This window comes from Hippocampus bargibanti, linkage group LG07, assembly GCF_051943395.1.
Source record: "Hippocampus bargibanti isolate YZ-2025 linkage group LG07, ASM5194339v1, whole genome shotgun sequence".
Taxonomy (NCBI): domain Eukaryota; kingdom Metazoa; phylum Chordata; class Actinopteri; order Syngnathiformes; family Syngnathidae; genus Hippocampus; species Hippocampus bargibanti.
Window position 1 is genome coordinate 9,542,429 of NC_142740.1, and position 17,237 is coordinate 9,559,665.

At 45.5% G+C, this 17,237-nt stretch overlaps 1 protein-coding gene across 1 annotated transcript; it reads right to left on the reverse strand.

Annotated features, from left to right (window-relative positions):
• Positions 1–16,932, reverse strand: sass6 (SAS-6 centriolar assembly protein). The gene is made up of 15 exons (XM_089000096.1): positions 16,823–16,932; positions 15,129–15,189; positions 13,791–13,870; positions 13,607–13,711; positions 7,448–7,616; positions 6,463–6,540; positions 5,415–5,501; positions 5,195–5,341; positions 1,204–1,398; positions 1,049–1,138; positions 802–981; positions 651–732; positions 483–577; positions 283–412; positions 1–187 (listed from the first exon to the last, which is right to left on the reverse strand). The coding sequence occupies exons 1-15, from the start codon at positions 16,882–16,884 to the stop codon at positions 132–134; spliced, it is 1,617 nt and encodes a 538-aa protein (XP_088856222.1). The 5' UTR covers positions 16,885–16,932; the 3' UTR covers positions 1–131.
• Between the last annotated feature and the right edge of the window lie 305 nt (positions 16,933–17,237).

Consider the following 17,237-nt stretch of genomic DNA (forward strand, 5'->3'; position numbering starts at 1 on the left):
GGGAGACATCAACAATTCCCAAAAAGTCAGGTTAATTTATTGAAGGAGGAATATTCTCATGTATAATTAACAACCAAAATGCAAACGTGCCCCAAAAAAAAGGGGGCGGGGTGGGGGGGGTCCTGTTCGTTTTAACCGGGAAAGTAGGCTGAAGCCACGGGAACTTTGCGGCATGGAGGCGGCAACTCTGGCAAGGAAAAGACACCAATCGGCCCATCAACACAGGACGTTCTACACGTCATCGTGCGGGTGAGATGAGGCGTTGCGATTGTGTGAGGTCACCTCTGGGAACGAGAGCCCCGGCGAGACCGTAGACAGGGACGCTGTCGTCTCTCTGAAAGTATTTGGCGTCCAGACTGCCGGCAACGTCACCCGATAGGCTCGCGGCGGCGGCGTGTGGGTAATAATGTGCCTGCAGGGGACAAAGACAGCGAGCGGTCAGTCCGGTAGGCCTCTAAGAGGACGACGAGGGTCTCGCTTACTCGGGGTCCCGTCGGCGTAGGTGTGTTCTCCGAGCGCTCCGCAAAGTTCTCGCGCAGCTGCTTCTCATTCAACTGCTTGTTCAGCCAGCCGATCACTAACAACGACAACGGCGCCGAGCGACGGGTCACTGCGGCTGCGCGCCTGGGACGATGACGGGCGCTCCTCACCTCTCTCGTTGCTCTGCAACACCTCCTTGGTGGCAGACAGCTTCTGGACACTCGACTCCAGCTGCTCCTCCAGACTTGCCACCTGACCGCAACACAAAGATCTGTAAAAAAAAAAAAGCATGACGCGGTGCGCCTGGTGACTGGCGCCGACCTGCTTGTCCCTCTTGTCGAGCTGACTCAGAACCCCCTGCGCTTCTTCTTGGGCTCGCTCCAGCTTGGCCGAGGCATCGCGCAGCTTCTTCTCTTGCATCACCAGCACCACATTCTTGTCTTTGTTCTTATCCTTCTGGACTTGCAGCTCGCCCATGTACTTCCTGATGATCTCGGTGCCCTGACAACGGCACCAGAGATCACGCCGGCGCAATTTCACATCAAGGCTATCAAAGAGGGCCACCGACCTTGTTGACATCCGCTGTCAAAAACTCCACTTCGGCTTCGAGTTTTCGCAGCTGAGCTTCTTTGCAGTCTACGCTCTTCTTCGTGGATCCCTGCAAAAGAAAGCGAGGAAAGCGTGACGCGGCCCCGGCCGCTATTTGAGCGAACCACCACCAACCAGCTCCCGTTGGGCCGCCGTCAGCGCCTCTTGCATTTGGCTCATCTTGCACTCCTTGTCTCGGACTTTCTGCGCCAGGACGGCCGTGCTCGCCCGCAGTTGTTCTTCCAGTTGCTTGTTGGCGCGCAGCTCGGCGTCCGCAGAGTCCTTGTCGCACCGCAGTGAGTCAACATGCTGCTCCAAACGTCGGCACTCCTGCGCGCGCACAAACATCAAACTCACGTCATCTTTTGGTCAGGCCCGATGTTGGGTTCAACACCAAGAAGAATGGTGTACAGTGATACCTCGGTTCACGAACTCCTTGGCTTACGAACTTTTCGGTTTGCAAACGTTAAATTTATGAACATTTTACCTTGGCATACGAACTATTTTTCCGGATACACACAGAGCTGCCACAATGAGTAATGTGTCATTCGCGAACGAGCCCGTTCTCCTAACAAAAAATGGCAGCCGACTGTTTTTGTCCTCTATTCCCCACCCCCATCTTCGGTTAAAGCCACGTGATTGGTCAAGAACGCAGCAGTGAGGGGGTGGGGTTTAAACATGAAAGAGACAGGCAGACGACAGAGAGAGAGTGACAACATGGATAGAAGACAGTGAAATTTGGACTACTTTCAACTTTGATAGTTCAAAGGCAGAGTGTAGACTGCAAGGTTAAAATATCCCAGCAATCAGGCTCCAGGAATAACCCACACAAGCCATCTGTACACTTGATGCAAAAAGCTATCAACCCAGCTAAACAGAACACAATTGATGAGGAACAAGATAAACTTATCGCAGAGAAAGCACCGAAAAGGGATCATTCCTCAAGATGGTGAAAGAAGAAGGCTACGTTCCTCATCAAGTGTTTAATGCTGATGAAACCGGCCACTCCATTCCATCAAGCCATTAACGACCATCACAAAAGGTTAATAAAACGACTTTATTATACAGTACAGTTTATTTCTTTAATTAAAATACCATAGCACATATATTCTAATAAGGTATATTTTGTGTAGTTTTAAGGCTTTAAGAAAAATTAGAAAGTAGAAAATCATGTTTTATGGGGGCGGGGAACGGATTATTCTCATTTTAATGGTTTCTATGGGAAATTAATTTTTGGGACACACACTTTTCGCCTTACACACCCTGTCTGGGAACCAATTAAGTTCGGAAACCAAGGTATCACTGTATTCTAATAAAATCCCTAGGCTGGAGTGAGAATAAGGGACAAAGAAAGGGTTTATTGGCTTCTGTACAGGACAAGTTCCTCCAACCGAGGTTGTTGGAAGAGCGTCAGCGCCTGCCTGGTTCCTTGGGGCATTTTTTGTGTTGAGGGGTCAGGGCGTGGTCGGAAGGAGCCTATCAGCCGCAGATTACCACAGCGGTGGACCGTCAGGACCTGCAAGGCCTTCTCTACTAGCCTAAATATTTCTGAATCACTAATGGTTGTTAATGATATTTTCTCCATGAACTCTTATGCAATCATTCCAAATAGTCATTCAGATTCCTTTCATCACTTTTCCCTTGTTATGCATTTTCATATGTAAGCATTTAACCCTATCTGGCGGGCTAGCTGTTAGCTATCTGGCTCGCTGTTAGCTGTCTAGCTGGCTGGCTTTTAGCTATTTATTAGCTATGCATTAGGCAGCTAGATAGCTAACTAGCTAATAGCTGGCTGGGTGTAGGCTGTCCAGCTGGCTAGCTATTGGCAATCTGGCTATCTATTAGCTAGCAATTAGCTGACTAACTGGTGTGCTAGCTAGCTAGCTTTCTATCTATTTGAGTTACTTCCGGGTTGAGTGAATGCTGGCGCATGTGGCTGCCGCTGCTCATCCACAGAAAAACTTAAACTGACAAACTTGCAAACAAATTCAACTTACAGAAAAAAAAATAAACTTGCCGTCTACACTCTGCCTTTGGATTATCAATAAAGTTTTCATCGGTTGTCTAATTTCGCGACGTCGGTTGTCCTATAAAGGACAACCGACGTCGCGAAATTAGAAGGAAAACTACATAAATAACGTGATGGTGAATAGTTGTGTGGCAGCCAATTGCGTTAACACGCGTAAAGAAGGCGTACGTTTACACAAATTCCCAGCGGATAAACCAGCCATTTCCAACGGGCCAGTAGAGGGTCGCGGAAGTTTGATGCATGTTTACTAATTTAATCACACTGCATGCTAACTGTGAGCTCACCCGGTAAAGAAGAGCAATCGCCATATTAGTGGAGCAAACCGATCGGACAAACATCCACCTTCCACCGTGTCATTTGTTACTCTGTAGCACTGTCGAGCACTCTCTCGTCTAAACATCTCTGATGTTCGTGTGCTGCTCAAATTGTGCCACTGTCTCTTGTGTGTGTGCGTCAAACCCACCCCTCTGTCTTCGACCACGGATTTTAACCAATCACGGGCAGCTTTCACCAAAGGTCGGCTCTTATTAGCGGCTCCATATAGTGGACGAAACGCCACTTGTGCGCCATCGTGTGGATTTTCTGGGTTGCTACATCGGAGTCCAGATCTCCATCACCAGTTTCATCGCTTGCAGACGGCTTGAATTGATATGGAAGGACTTCTTTAATTGATTGCAAACATTTATGCTTTCCTCTTCAGAACTACAGTAAAGTCTCGTTATATCGTTATCGGTTATATCGATAGTACCGCTTATTACGATACTATTTTCATTTCCCTTGCACATTTCTAGTCTTTTTATGTATAATTAGTACCGTTTCGTACGATACCCGGTTATTACGATAATCCGGTTGTTACGGTGCTCCTTTTCATCCCCCGCTGGCAATTTTTGCTGTTTATATCGATACATCAGTCGTGCCATTGGTCGACTTGGTCACGTGACTTGGTTACGTGACACGCCATCGGTCGCGCCATTGGTCGACTTGGTCACGTGAGTTTGTTACGTGCCCGGCACCCGTGTAGCAGAGCCATTTTCATTTTCAGACGCTAGCTCGTGTGTAGCAGACGAGATTGAAGTCTTTGTGTTAAAAGGTAAAAATGGGAAGCAGAAGAAGATTGATGACTTTTTTAAAATCGTATACATAATACAGTAAGATGTAATCGTTGCAGTTTCCCTGTTGTGTTATGTACATGTCCACTGTACTGTATATGAATGCAATCGTTTTTTGCAACAATGTTTCTTGTTTTGTTTGCTGAAGCGCGTGATGATTTTGAAAATTATTAACATTCCATACTGTGTATTAAAGGACAACCGATGTCACTTTTTATTCAAATGCAAAACACCAATAAAAATGACTTCACGCCAAGACGTCTTGCATTGCTTGTGAATCCAAACAATGGCTTCAGATGCGGATAATATGCTTTCTTGTTACACATCCAGCTATGAATATGATTCAAATACACTAGTTCTGAAGATTAAAGCATACATGTTTGCAATCATTAAAGAATTATATGTGCCATTTTGAGGCAACATTGGGGGAACATCTCTCACCCAAAAGAAAAAAGAGGCACAAAATGGGAGCTCATGCCCAGATCCGTTTCTTATATGGCGCTTGGCTGCCCTCTTTTGGCGGCTTTTGTTAATGCAGTTCAGCGCAGGAGTCCGGTTATATCGATATTTTTTCCGACTCCCGAGAATATCGATATCACGAGACTTTACTGTATGTGAATCATATTCATAACTGGATGTGTAACAAGAAAGCATCTTCTCCGAATCTGAACACTCTGAAGCCATTGTTTTGATTTTGGAGCAAGGCAGTTTGTGGGTGGGCCAATCCTAAGGTGACATCATGAACAAGGGGGCGGGACTTTCTGAATCTCCCCAGTTTCGAGCTCATTTGTGGCAATTTTGGGACATTTTAAGTCATTTTTTTATTGGTGTTTTGCATTTCACTAATCCTGCGTGTTTTGGGTATTTTAGATGCGATAAAACTTTTCCCCCCCGAATAGAAATAATTCAATCTATTTGGGCGGGCGCCTAATCCAAAGAAAAGATACTGTACAATTCATTTTGGGGGATAATTTGACGTAGCATGTACCTCCTTCGCGCCCGTCAGCTGGCGCTGGAGGTCCCCGCGGGAGGTCTCCAGTTGTGTCAGTTGGTCGCTCATCTGGTTGTTGTGTTGGCGAGCACTCTCCAGATCTCGGCGGACTTGCTGGACCTCCTGCCGCAGGCGATCCTGCAACTGGGATGCGAAGCTGGCGTCATTTGGAGATCTGCGACACAGAGTCGTTGGAAAGAAGGGGACGGGGCCTCACCTCGGCTGCCTTCTCCCGCTCAGATCGCAACTCGTCGGCGTGTCGGTCGGAAAGACGTTCCATCTTGTTACTCTTTTCCGACAGCGCCTGGTAAGACATCCCAAGAGGGAAGGCGACTCAAAACTTCTTGTTAGTCATCGATGAAAAGATTTCTTCAGCGGTCATCTGTAGTTCTTTGAAGGTGTCGGACATTTCGCTTCTTATCCAAGATACCTTTGTCAGCGAACTAAAGTCTTGCTGGTAGTTTCGGCCCTATAAATATATATATCCCTACTGTCCAGACGTGGCGGTGCCGGACTCTGCTATGATTGGTTCCTGCGGCTCCACTGATTACTTCTATTGTCCTGACTGATTACTTCGATTGTGCTGCCTGAGTATGAGGTCTACGACTGGCCTGATTGCCCCATTTGCTCTGGTATCACCTCATCAACATTACTAAGCATATGTTGCCTAAGCAGTCTGTTGTACGAACGATCCAAATTGAACCTCACCCCACCATGGCGGTTTAGTGAAGGATTTTGCGGTTTTATGAAAATAGCTTCTTTTACTCCCCTTTCCAACCATCATTTTCTCCCACTAAGATTGTAACCTCTTTGTCGACAAATGAGTGGTTGCTAGCTTTTAAGTGCATTTGTACTGCTAATTGAGACCCACTAGTGTTATCCCTGCGATGTTGATAGTCTTTTTTGAGAATTTGTTTCGTCTACCCAATGTATTGCTCTTTACAATTTTCATTTTTACAATGTATTGAATAAACTACATTACTATGTTTGGCATTTGGCAGCCTATCTTTTGGATGAACTAATTTCTGCCTTAAAGTGTTTTGACTTTATCGGTTTGAAATAAGGAGGAATTTTGTGTTGCCAAAGGACTCTGTAGTTTTTCAGAAACTCCTGCAATGTAAGGTACTGCTACTCCTCTCCTTTAATTCCATTCTTGTGAGTCAGCGATACCATCGACCCGCTCTCGAATGGTTTGGTAGTCCATGAGCGCACCATCCATCACCAAAGCTTGGTGCATTTTCCGCTTGGAATAGAAACAAATGTACCAGCTCGGCGTTGTGAAGCCGCTCGGTCAGATCGTCTTCAGTCGATTTCAGTTTGACCCGCAGCACTTCTTTGTCGGCCTGAAACACGACAGGCATTGAGACAAATAATTTAGCACCCGGTAACGCAAGAGTGTCAAACTTATTTTTTGCCGGGCGCCACATTGTAGTTATGGTGTTCTCTCGGGGCCCGTTATGAATTTGGGGACACCATTACAATGTTTAATCCCCTCCACAAAATTTCTAAATAAAAAAATGAGTGTTGTTGTGGTTTACATGGGACGATTATAAATTTTAGTTCAGACTGTAGCAAGCATCATGGAATTTCACAATTTCATGGACGTATGATTTGCTTTCGCGGACCAAATAAAATGATGGGGTTACATTTGGCCCCCCGAGCCTTGAGTTTGACACCTGTGATATCGTAAGTATGTGTAAAGTAAGACATTTGTGACCCGAAAAAAACGACCATGTAGAGCAGGGGTGTCAAAGTCATTCTTTGCCGCAGGCCACATTGTAGTTCGGGTTTCCTCTCGAGGGCCGTGAATTTGGAGAAGCCATAAGAATGTTTAATCCCCTCCACAAATATACATACAGAACGCCCAACAAATTGATGAATAACTCATTTTCAAATCAGAAGTCAAGAATAATTACTGTTATTGTGGCCCTGGGCCTTGACTTCGATACTTGTGATGTAAGCGATTAGCCAACTCTCTGAATATAAAGAGACCTAGCCTGCACGCTCGCGAGCTAGCTCAACAGATGAGCATTGAATTTCAAAAGTTTGATTGGCTTTTGTGGGCCGAATAAAATGAGGTGGCGGGCCAGATTTGGCCCCCGGGCCGCGACTTTGACATTTATGCTGTAATGCGTCTCCCACTACCAGATTTGAAAAACAAAAACGAGAACGGGCACACGGTGAGCACCCGCCCGATTCCCCGATGGCACCCAGCCAAGCTCGAGCAGGCTTTCTTTCGGTTCGGCTCACCTTGAGAGAGGCCAGGCAGGCGGCCAGGTAGTCCGTGATCTGCTTGTTCGAGGCCTGCGCCAGCTGCAGAGAAAGCTGGTTGATGTGCTTGAAGGAGCTGGTCTCCATCACGTTCAGGTGGGCTGGACCATCCAGCGACGGTGAGTCGCATGACAGCAGCAGCTGGAAACTGGGTGGGGGCAAACAACACAAAGCCGCCACCGCGCAAATGCCGACTGTTAAAACACGTCACCATCGTTTGCTTGACTCATAAGGAAAAAGAAAAAGCATTACAATTGTGCAAATTGAAGGGGATTTATGTGGGACAGGAGATGGGAGACAATCTCTTTTCGTCAATGGATTACAGCTTCGTGTTTGATTTTGACATTTAGCTTGTAGTAAATGTGCACATTACACCATGACGTCCCTGATCCACTACTGAAAAGGATGCTTTGATCCTCTCCTTTTATCTAGAACTGCTTCATATAACAAAGAGGGTACAGCAAGTGCAGAAGAATGACTCGCTGTGTCTTTGTGTTGTCATATTTGTTATTTTTGGGTTTTTTTCCCAAGATGGCGGCGCGTGAACACGCAGCGGCTCCTCTCGCTCCCGGTAAATTGGCATTTTTGCGTTTATTATGTTTGTCAAAGTCATTATAAGTGCCTTGTAATTTTATCTGTGCTGTATGTCATGCATATTAGCATATTTGACAATAATGCTGACTTTGACTTTGATCAGTCAAAGGAACAGAAAAGTTGTTTTTAAACTTGGGATCATACATTCTTTGCTTGTTTGGCGAAGTGAGAATCTGGGGGGGGGGGGAGTATTTTAAACACCAACAAATAGGCTATTGTTTACACACAAATCTTTGCTCTTTTACACCTTACAGTATATGTACCAAATAGTGAGATGGAAAACCCAAGCAGTGGTTATTTCTGGCCTAGTTTTACACATGGCAATGCTACTTGATGACAATACATGTCAGATTGTATTTGACAGGGATGAGAATGACAAATGAGAAAAAAGGCAGGGGTTGGGGGGTGCACACGCACATATACCATATATATAAAAAAATAAAAAACAAATCCTCGTCTCACCCACCATGGGTGGTGTCTGCCCCCCATTTTCAGCTCGGGTCCTCTACCAGAGGCCAGGAAGCTTGAGGGCTCTGCGCAGTATCCGTGCTGTTCCCAGCACTGCGCTTTTCTGGACCGATCCGTATCCGATGTTGTTCCCGGGATCTGTTGCAACCACTCGTCGAGTTTGGGGGTCACTGCCCCGAGTGCTCCGACCACCACAGGCACGACTGTCACCTTTACCTTCCAGGCTCTCGCCAGCTCCTCTCTGAGCCCTTGGTATTTCTCGATTTTCTCATGTTCCTTCTTTCTGATGTTTCCATCACTCGGGACCGCTACATCCACGACAACGGCTTTCCTTTCCCCTTTATCTATGACCACGATATCTGGTTGGTTGGCCATTACCATCTTGTCAGTCTGTGTCTGGAAGTCCCACGGGATCTTTGCTCGGTCATTCTCCACCACCTTGGGAGGTGTTTCCCATTTTGACCTTGGGGTTTCCAGTCCATACTCTGCACAGATGTTTCGGTAGACTATGCCAGCCACCTGGTTATGGCGCTCCATGTAGGCTTTTCCTGCCAGCATCTTACACCCTGCAGTTATGTGTTGGATTGTCTCAGGTGCCTCTTTGCACAACCTACACCTTGGGTCTTGTCTGGTGTGGTATATCCCTGCCTCGATGGCTCTGGTGTTCAGGGCCTGCTCTTGGGCAGCCAGGATGAGTGCCTCTGTGCTGTCCTTTAGGCCAGCCCTCTCTAGCCACTGATAGGACTTCTTGAGATCAGCCACTTCTGCTATGGTTCGGTGGTACATCCCGAGTAGGGGCTTTTCCTCCCATGATTGTCCCTCATCCAGCACCTCAACCTCTGTTCCCCATTGTCTGAGACATTCTCTGAGTACATCATCCGTTGGAGCCTTCTCTTTGATGTATTCATAGAGCTTGGATGTTTCATCCTGGACAGTGGCTCTCACACTCACTATTCCCCGGACTCCTTCCTTACGGCTTGTGTACAGTCTCAGGGTGCTGGACTTGGGATGGAACCCTCCATGCATGGTGAGGAGTTTTCGGGTCTTAACATCCGTGGTCTGGATCTCTTCCTTTGGCCACCTTATTATTCCTGCAGGGTATCTGATCACTGGCAGGGCATAGCTATTTATTGCCCGGGTCTTGTTCTTGCCATTGAGCTGGCTTCTGAGGACTTGCCTCACCCGCTGGAGGTATTTGGTCGTAGCCGCTTTCCTTGTTGCTAGTTCGAGGTTGCCATTGGCCTGTGGTATACCTAGGTACTTGTAGCTGTTTTCAATGTCTGCTATTGTTCCTTCAGGGAGTGAGACCCCTTCAGTGTGGACTACCTTGCCCCTCTTAGTCACCATCTGACTACATTTGTCCAGCCCGAATAACATTCCGATATCACTGCTGTAGATCCTGGTTGTGTGGATCAGGGAGTCTATGCCCCTTTCGCTCTTAGCATACAGCTTTATGTCATCCATGTAGAGGAGGTGACTGATCGTAGCTCCATTTCTGAGGCGGTATCCATAGCCCGTCTTGGCGATTATCTGGCTTAGGGGGTTCAGTCCTATGCAGAACAGCAGCGGGGAGAGTGCATCACCTTGGTATATGCCACATTTGATGGACACTTGCGTTAGTGGCTTGCCATTGGCTTCAAGTGTGGTTTTCCACATCCTCATCGAGTTTGCAACGAAGGCTCTCAGGGTCCTGTTGACCTTATACAACTCCAAGCATTCAGTGATCCATGTGTGTGGCATCGAGTCATATGCTTTCTTGTAATCAATCCAGGCTGTGCACAGGTTGGTATCTCGGGACCTGCAGTCTTGTGCGACTGTTCTGTCAACCAGCAGCTGATGTTTGGCACCTCTAGTATCTCTACTAATGCCTTTCTGTGCTTTGCTCATGTATTGATCCACGTGTCCACTTATCTTAGCCGCAATGATGCCTGACATGAGCTTCCATGTTGTGGAGAGACAGGTTATTGGCCGATAGTTGGAAGGAACTGCACCCTTTGAGGAATCCTTCATGATCAGGATTGTTCGCCCTTCGGTTAGCCATCCTGGGTGAGTCCCATCCATCAGCAACTGGTTCATTTGTGCTGCTAGGCGCTCGTGGAGAGCTGTGAGTTTCTTTAGCCAGTAGGTGTGGACCATGTCCGGGCCTGGTGCCGTCCAGTTTTTCATACCTGAGACTCTTTCTTGTATATCTGCCGCTGTGATGGTAACTGGGTTTTGTTCAGGGAGGTTGCTGTGCTCCTCTTTTAGAGTCACCAGCCATTGTGCAATGCTGTTATGTGCGACCTCCTTCTCCCATATGCCTTTCCAGTATCTTTAAGTTTCCAGCCTTGGAGGGTCTGCTCTGCTGTTAGAACCCTGCCACTGAGCGTACACTTTCGCTGGTTGTGTTGCGAACAGCTTGTTTATTCTTCTGGCCTCATTCTCTTATATATATATATATATATATATATATATATATATATATATATATATATATATATATATATATATTCTTTTCCTTTCGGCTTTTCCCCTCAGGGGTCGCCACAGCGAATCAATGTCCTCCATCTAACCCGGTTTTGTGCATCCTCTTCTCGCACACCAGCTACCTTCATGTCCTCTTTGACCACATCCATAAACCTCCTCTTCGGTCTTCCTCTCGGTCTCCTGCCTGGCAGTTCAAAACTCAGCATCCTTCTCCCGATATAGTAACTCTCTCTCCTCTGGACATGTCCAAACCATCTCAGTCTGGCCTCTCTGACTTTCTCTCCAAAGCCTCTAATATGAGTTGACCCTCTAATGTACTCATTCCTGTTCCTATCCAACCTGGTCACTCCCAAAGAAAACCTCAACATCTGCAGCTCTGCTACCTCCAGCTCTGCTTCCTGTCTTTTCTTCAGTGGCACTGTCTCCAGTCCAAACATCATGGCTGGTCTGACCACGGTTTTATGCACTTTTCCTTTCATCCTAGCTGAAACCCTTCTATCACACATCACACCTGACATTTTTCTCCAGCCACTCCAGCCTGCCTGGACACGCTTCTTCACCTCTTTTCCACACTCTCCATTGCTCTGGACAGTTGACCCCAAGTACTTAAAATCCTCCACTTTCTTGATCTCTTCTCCCTGTAGCATCACTCTTGCACTTGGATCCCTCTCATTCACACACATAAATTCCGTCTTGCTGCGACTGATCTTCATTCCTCTCCTTTCCAGGGCATATCTCCACATCTCTAGTTTCTCCGCCACCTGTTCCCCGTTCTCGCTACAGATCACAATGTCATCAGAATCAGAATCATCTTTATTGCCAAGTATGTAGAACACACAAGGAATTTGTTTCCGGTAGAACACGCTGCACTAGTATCGTCGTCAAAAAAAAAAAAAACAACTGCTAAGTGGCACTATACAGTTCCATTTTGGCTACTGTTGAAAGGGTTCAAAGAGTTAATGGCTTGGGGGAAGAAGCTGTCATCTGCAAACATCATGGTCCAAGGAGATTCTTGTATATCTATATACTATACATATACATATATACACACACATTTTATATATATATATATATATATATATATAGTGATATCATGAGAGGCTAGCTCTCAGCGGGACAGGACAAGAAGTGCAATGGACGACAGGTCTGGATACAAACAAAAGGTTTTAATCAGGGTTCCAGGGGGAATTCACAAGCAACAAAGGTTTGAATAGTGTCTCTTCCAATACTTCAAAATAAAGTCTCTTCTAATACTTAAATCCAAATAAAGTCTCTTCTGATACTTAAATCCAAATAAAGTCTCTTCTGAGGTAAAACTGAAGACGGAGTTCTTTTACAAGAGTCTCTAGTCCTCACCCCTCTTGATGTCCTCCTCATGTAGTCTAGCCACCTTAGCTAGGTTCAAATCCAGTGTCCAGTCGTGTGGTCCCAACTGGCAATGAGTTCCACGCAGCAATCAACTTCTTCACAGAGCACAGCAATCGAGCTTGTCTTTCCCCAAGCTCCACACTCAGAGGCTCTCTGCCTTAAGAGCCTTGCTTGCCAATCAAGCCCTGATCAGCTGCAGGTGTGTGGTTTTAATTGCTGCCTTCCACCAGATGGGGCCAAGACTCTCTGGGTGGAGCCATCTTAGGGGGATGTATTTGCCCTCCAGTACACAGCCTCTCGTGACATCACAATACACACTGTTTTTTATATGCTGCATATGATTTCAACAAAAAGGTCAGAATGTATTATTTAAAATAACTGTGATAATACCATTAATATGAACGGTTTTCTGTTCCTCATGATTGGTAAAAATCCAGCCAAACTATCAGAATAAAAGTCAACTACACACGCAACGTTACTGCTAGTTGGCCTGCACACTGCTCATGAGCTTGCACGCTTGCGTTCTGCTGCCTCTCACAGTAGTATATTGATGCTAACGTTAGCATGAGGCTTATCATAGTGCCACTGACATTCGACTGTTTCATTGATGGTATGGTTTCATTGCAAATTAGAACCTGTTCTCTCCACAAAGGCGAATCAATCAGATTTTTTTTTACACGTCCGCTTATTCAAAAAGGGGCGTTTACCTGTTTCGACTTCAACGGCACCTAAGCCGAAACAGTTAACGAACAGTGAAAATACATATTTAGTTTTATCTGGTCATTTGGTCTGAAAAAGTCAGAAATCCGCCGATCAGAGGAACATTCTGTTGGATTATTTTTTATCGTTCGCCCTTGGTTCATTGCTTCGACGGGTGTAGATGGAGATCGATGGTTAAATCATCAGGGAGCCAGGTCTCGAACAGAAAGTTGATTTAATTGGGAGAGCACGGGCATCGCGGTGTGGACGGAGGAGCGAGCATGGAGAGAGAGAGACGAACGGGCTGCAGGAGTATTTATGCGGCGCATAGTAATGACGCGACAGGATGTGACGTAATGAAAATGCGACATCGTGTAAAGGAAGGCAAGATATGACGTATGAGGAAGTTCAAAATGTAAACAAAGACTACAGAGCGATGTTTAGAGATGTTTGTATGGCGAATTATCCTAACAATTCTCATCCCTGATTTGAGAAAATGCAAATGATCCATGTTATCATTGGGAGGAGGAGGACTACGAGCACCTGGGATAACTGCAATTCTGCTCCGATTGACATTGACGAAGAAGCTGAATCAGCATCTCAGGAAACAACGTAAATTCAATCAGTAGCGACTGCTGGACTTTCAAACTATAGAAAAGATGACAAAAAAAGTTGAGAAAAAAAAACCCACACCAACACAGATCATTACACTTTTTCCTCAGCAAACCTTTGGAAGTCTTCCTCAGATATTGTGAGGCTAAAGAGAAAATGTGGATCTGCATCATTAGTTAATCTCACCAGAAGATCCTGCAGAGCAGAGAAAACGGATATCAAATCGCTTGACTGACACCTCCCGTCAAAGTGTCTCAAACTGTGACGGAGAACAGGCGGAGAAGTTCCCTAACACACCCCCCCCCCCCCCCCCCAGCCACGCACAAAAAAAGGGCGTATGGCATATACAGTGATACCTTGGCTTAGGAACTTAATTGGTTCCCAGACAGAGTGTGCAAGGCGAAAAGTGTGTATCCCAAAAATTAATTTCCCATAGAAAACCATTAAAAGAGAATAATCCGTTTCCAGGTCCCCATAAAACATAATTTTCTACTTATTATATGTATAATAAATGTGCTATGGTATTATAATTAAATAAATACACTACTGTATAATAAAGTCGTTTTATTTACCTTTGTGATGGTCATTGATGGCTTGATGGAATGGAGTGGCCGGTTTCCTCAGCATTAAACACTTGATGAGGAAACGTAACCTTCTTCTTTCACCATCTTGAGGAATGATCCCTTGTAGGTGATAATTTTATCTAGTTCCTCATCAATTGTGTTTTGTTTAGCTGGGTTGATAGCTCTTTGCATCAAGTGTACAGATGGCTTGTGCGGGTTGTTTGTGGAGCCTGATTGATGGGATATTTTAACCTTCGTGTCTACACTCTGCCTTTGAACTATCAAAGTTGAAACTCTCTCACTGTCGTATGTCTGTCTCTTTAATGTTTAAACTCCCCCACGCCTCACTGCTGCGTTCTTGACCAATCACGTGGCTTTACCCGAAGACTGGGGGCGGGGAATAGAGTACAAAAACAGTCGGCTGCCATTTTGTTGTTAGAAGAACGGGCTCGTTCACGAAAGACACATCACTCATTGAGGCAGCTCAGAGTACGAAAAAAGTTCGTATGCCAAGGTAAAGTTCGTATGCCAAGGTAAAATTTTCATAAATGCAACATTCGTAAACCGAAAAGTTCGTAAGCCAAGGGGTTCGTAAACCGAGGGATCACTGTATATAGAGAGAAGCCAAATGAGGTGGCTCGGGCATCTTATTAGGATGCCTCCTTGACGCCTCCCTGGTGAGGTGTTCCAGGCATGCCCCACTGGCAGAAGACCAATGACACGCTGGAGGGACTACGTCACCCAGCTGGCCTAGGAACGCCTAAAGATCCACCAGGGAGAGCAGGAAGAAGTGGCTAGGGAGAGGGTCGTCTAGGGTTTCCTTCTAAAGCTGCTACCCATGACCTGGCATAGGATGGATGGATGAATGGTTGGATGGATGCCTTACTCACTCGTTTGCGGGCTGGACTTGTGCTCGACTCAAGCTCAACCGTGACCCGGATGTGTTCTTTTCTGTAACATGAAAACATTAGATTGGATTAACTTTTATTTGTCTCACAGTGGAGAAATGTGCATTTCACAGCAGCAAAGTTATGAAAGGAAGAGGAAAGAAGTCACTTCTTTCAACAAAACAAGACAAAAAAATACAGTGACACAGCATAAAGACATAGATGGGCATTCAATCTTGAGCACTTTCTGCACCATCTTTGTTAATTGAAGTAGTTATCGATAAAAGACAAGAGGATCAAAGCGTCCTTTTCACCAGTGGATCAGGCACGTTATGGTGAAATCTTTTTTTTCCTTTTGGCTTTTCCCTTCAAGGGGTAGCCACAGCAAATCAGTGTCCTCCATCTTTAGAGGTTTGATCCGCATGTTTGTTTTGGCTTTTACGTCGGGTGATGGTGAAATAATAACAATAACAATAATAATACATTTAATTTCTAAACGCCTTTTAAAACTCTCAAGGAAACTTTACAGTTACGGGATAAGAACTTTTTTTTGTGTGCGGGTGAACAGCAGCAGCATTTCGCGCCAGCGTTCAATCTTCCAGGAAGTAACACAGCAGCAAAGTTATGAAAGGAAGAGGAAAGGAAAGAAAGAAGTAGAAAAACAAATACAGGAGCTGCTGGAAAGGAAGCCACTCTCGTGGTGCCATCTTGAAGTAAAAACAAAAAACAAAAATAAAAAAACTAAATAACAAATACGACAACAAAGACAACACAGAGAGTCATTCATTCTTTTGCACTTTCTGCACCCTCTTTGTTACATAAAGCAGTTCCAGATGAAAGAGGAGAGGATCAAAGCGTCTCTTCACCAGTGGATCAGGGACATCATGGTGGAATGTGCATCTCGACTACAAGCTAAATGTTGAAAGCAAACACGAAGCTGTAGCATCCATTGACGAAAAGAAATTGTCTCACATCTCCTGTCCCACATAAATCCGTTTCAATTCCAAGCCGCGTCAGTTCCATATACGCATCGGCGCTCTGCTGACGCTACTTTCTTCCCATCGCGGGTTCCTCAAGCCATGCATCCATCCAGCCGCAGACTGTGCAACAGAAACTGACCTTCCCGCTGAACAAAGCGGGGCTGTGAATATGCTACTCATGACAGGCGCAAAAAAGCACAACCGCCCCAGTGCTGTCCAGCGATGACAGTCAAATGGCACCGACATTCCTCCCATTCAAAAACAGTACTGGCATATTCATGCTGCCGAAAAGGCGCAACCGCTTAGCAGTCTCCTCCTTGATGAATGTTGTGGCCAAAAATTCTGAAAAACAATCCGTATCCGTTCCACACGACGCACAACAACACAAAGTGACAAAAGAATACAAAACCAAGACAAAAACAACAATAAAAAAGCAAGGCTGCCTACTCGGGCGCCATCTTCATGAGCACGTCTGCAACAAGTTCAAACATGCCTCAGAAGGATGAAAACGCTGTTTATTTACCAAAGGTTTCCCGTTTTTTATCTCTATGTTCGTCATTCTTTTCCCTTTAATCGAGACAAACATTCGATCGGTGCTGGAGTTCCAGCTCAAAGATTTCATTTCCAAATAATTCAGAATTAATGACTGACGCAAAATTAGAATCGGAACACGATCCGTTCATTGTGTCGAGTCTGGAATTCACAGATGACACGTACCTTTCATCGCAGAGTCGACATTTAATGACGACTTTGAGAACTTCGTCGAAAAGGATCTCCATGTCAGACCGCCGAACGGATCGTATTTCTTCTTCTTTTCTGTCTTGTTGCTTCCTCGATGGTCTGTTGACAAAAGTAAGCGCGACCACCCCCTTGTGGAGAGACCCGCAAATGCGACATTCGCCGAAGGTTTTGTGGTCATGTTTGCGCAGACATATCATTAGATTGGGACGTTGTGATTGATTTTGAGAGGGAGCAAATTGCGGGTATAAAGTAATTATCACTATCAGTGGCCAGAGCTAATTATTTATGATAACTTTTATTCACTTGTAAATGTGGGTTGATGCAATATATCAATATGCCTTTCTTGATACTTGACATTTTTATTTTGTTATGCTTAGAATATCTTGTTTTC

Bases quoted from the DNA above. Each gene is read 5' to 3' on its own strand.
- sass6 (XM_089000096.1), bottom strand. From the start codon at position 16,884: ATGGAGATCCTTTTCGACGAAGTTCTCAAAGTCGTCATTAAATGTCGA. The intron at 13,712-13,790 runs GTTTGCTGAGGA...TCTTTTCTATAG, and splicing joins TCTGAGGAAGACTTCCAAAG to TTTGAAAGTCCAGCAGTCGC. The intron at 982-1,048 runs GTCGGTGGCCCT...TGCCGTTGTCAG, and splicing joins TGACAGCGGATGTCAACAAG to GGCACCGAGATCATCAGGAA.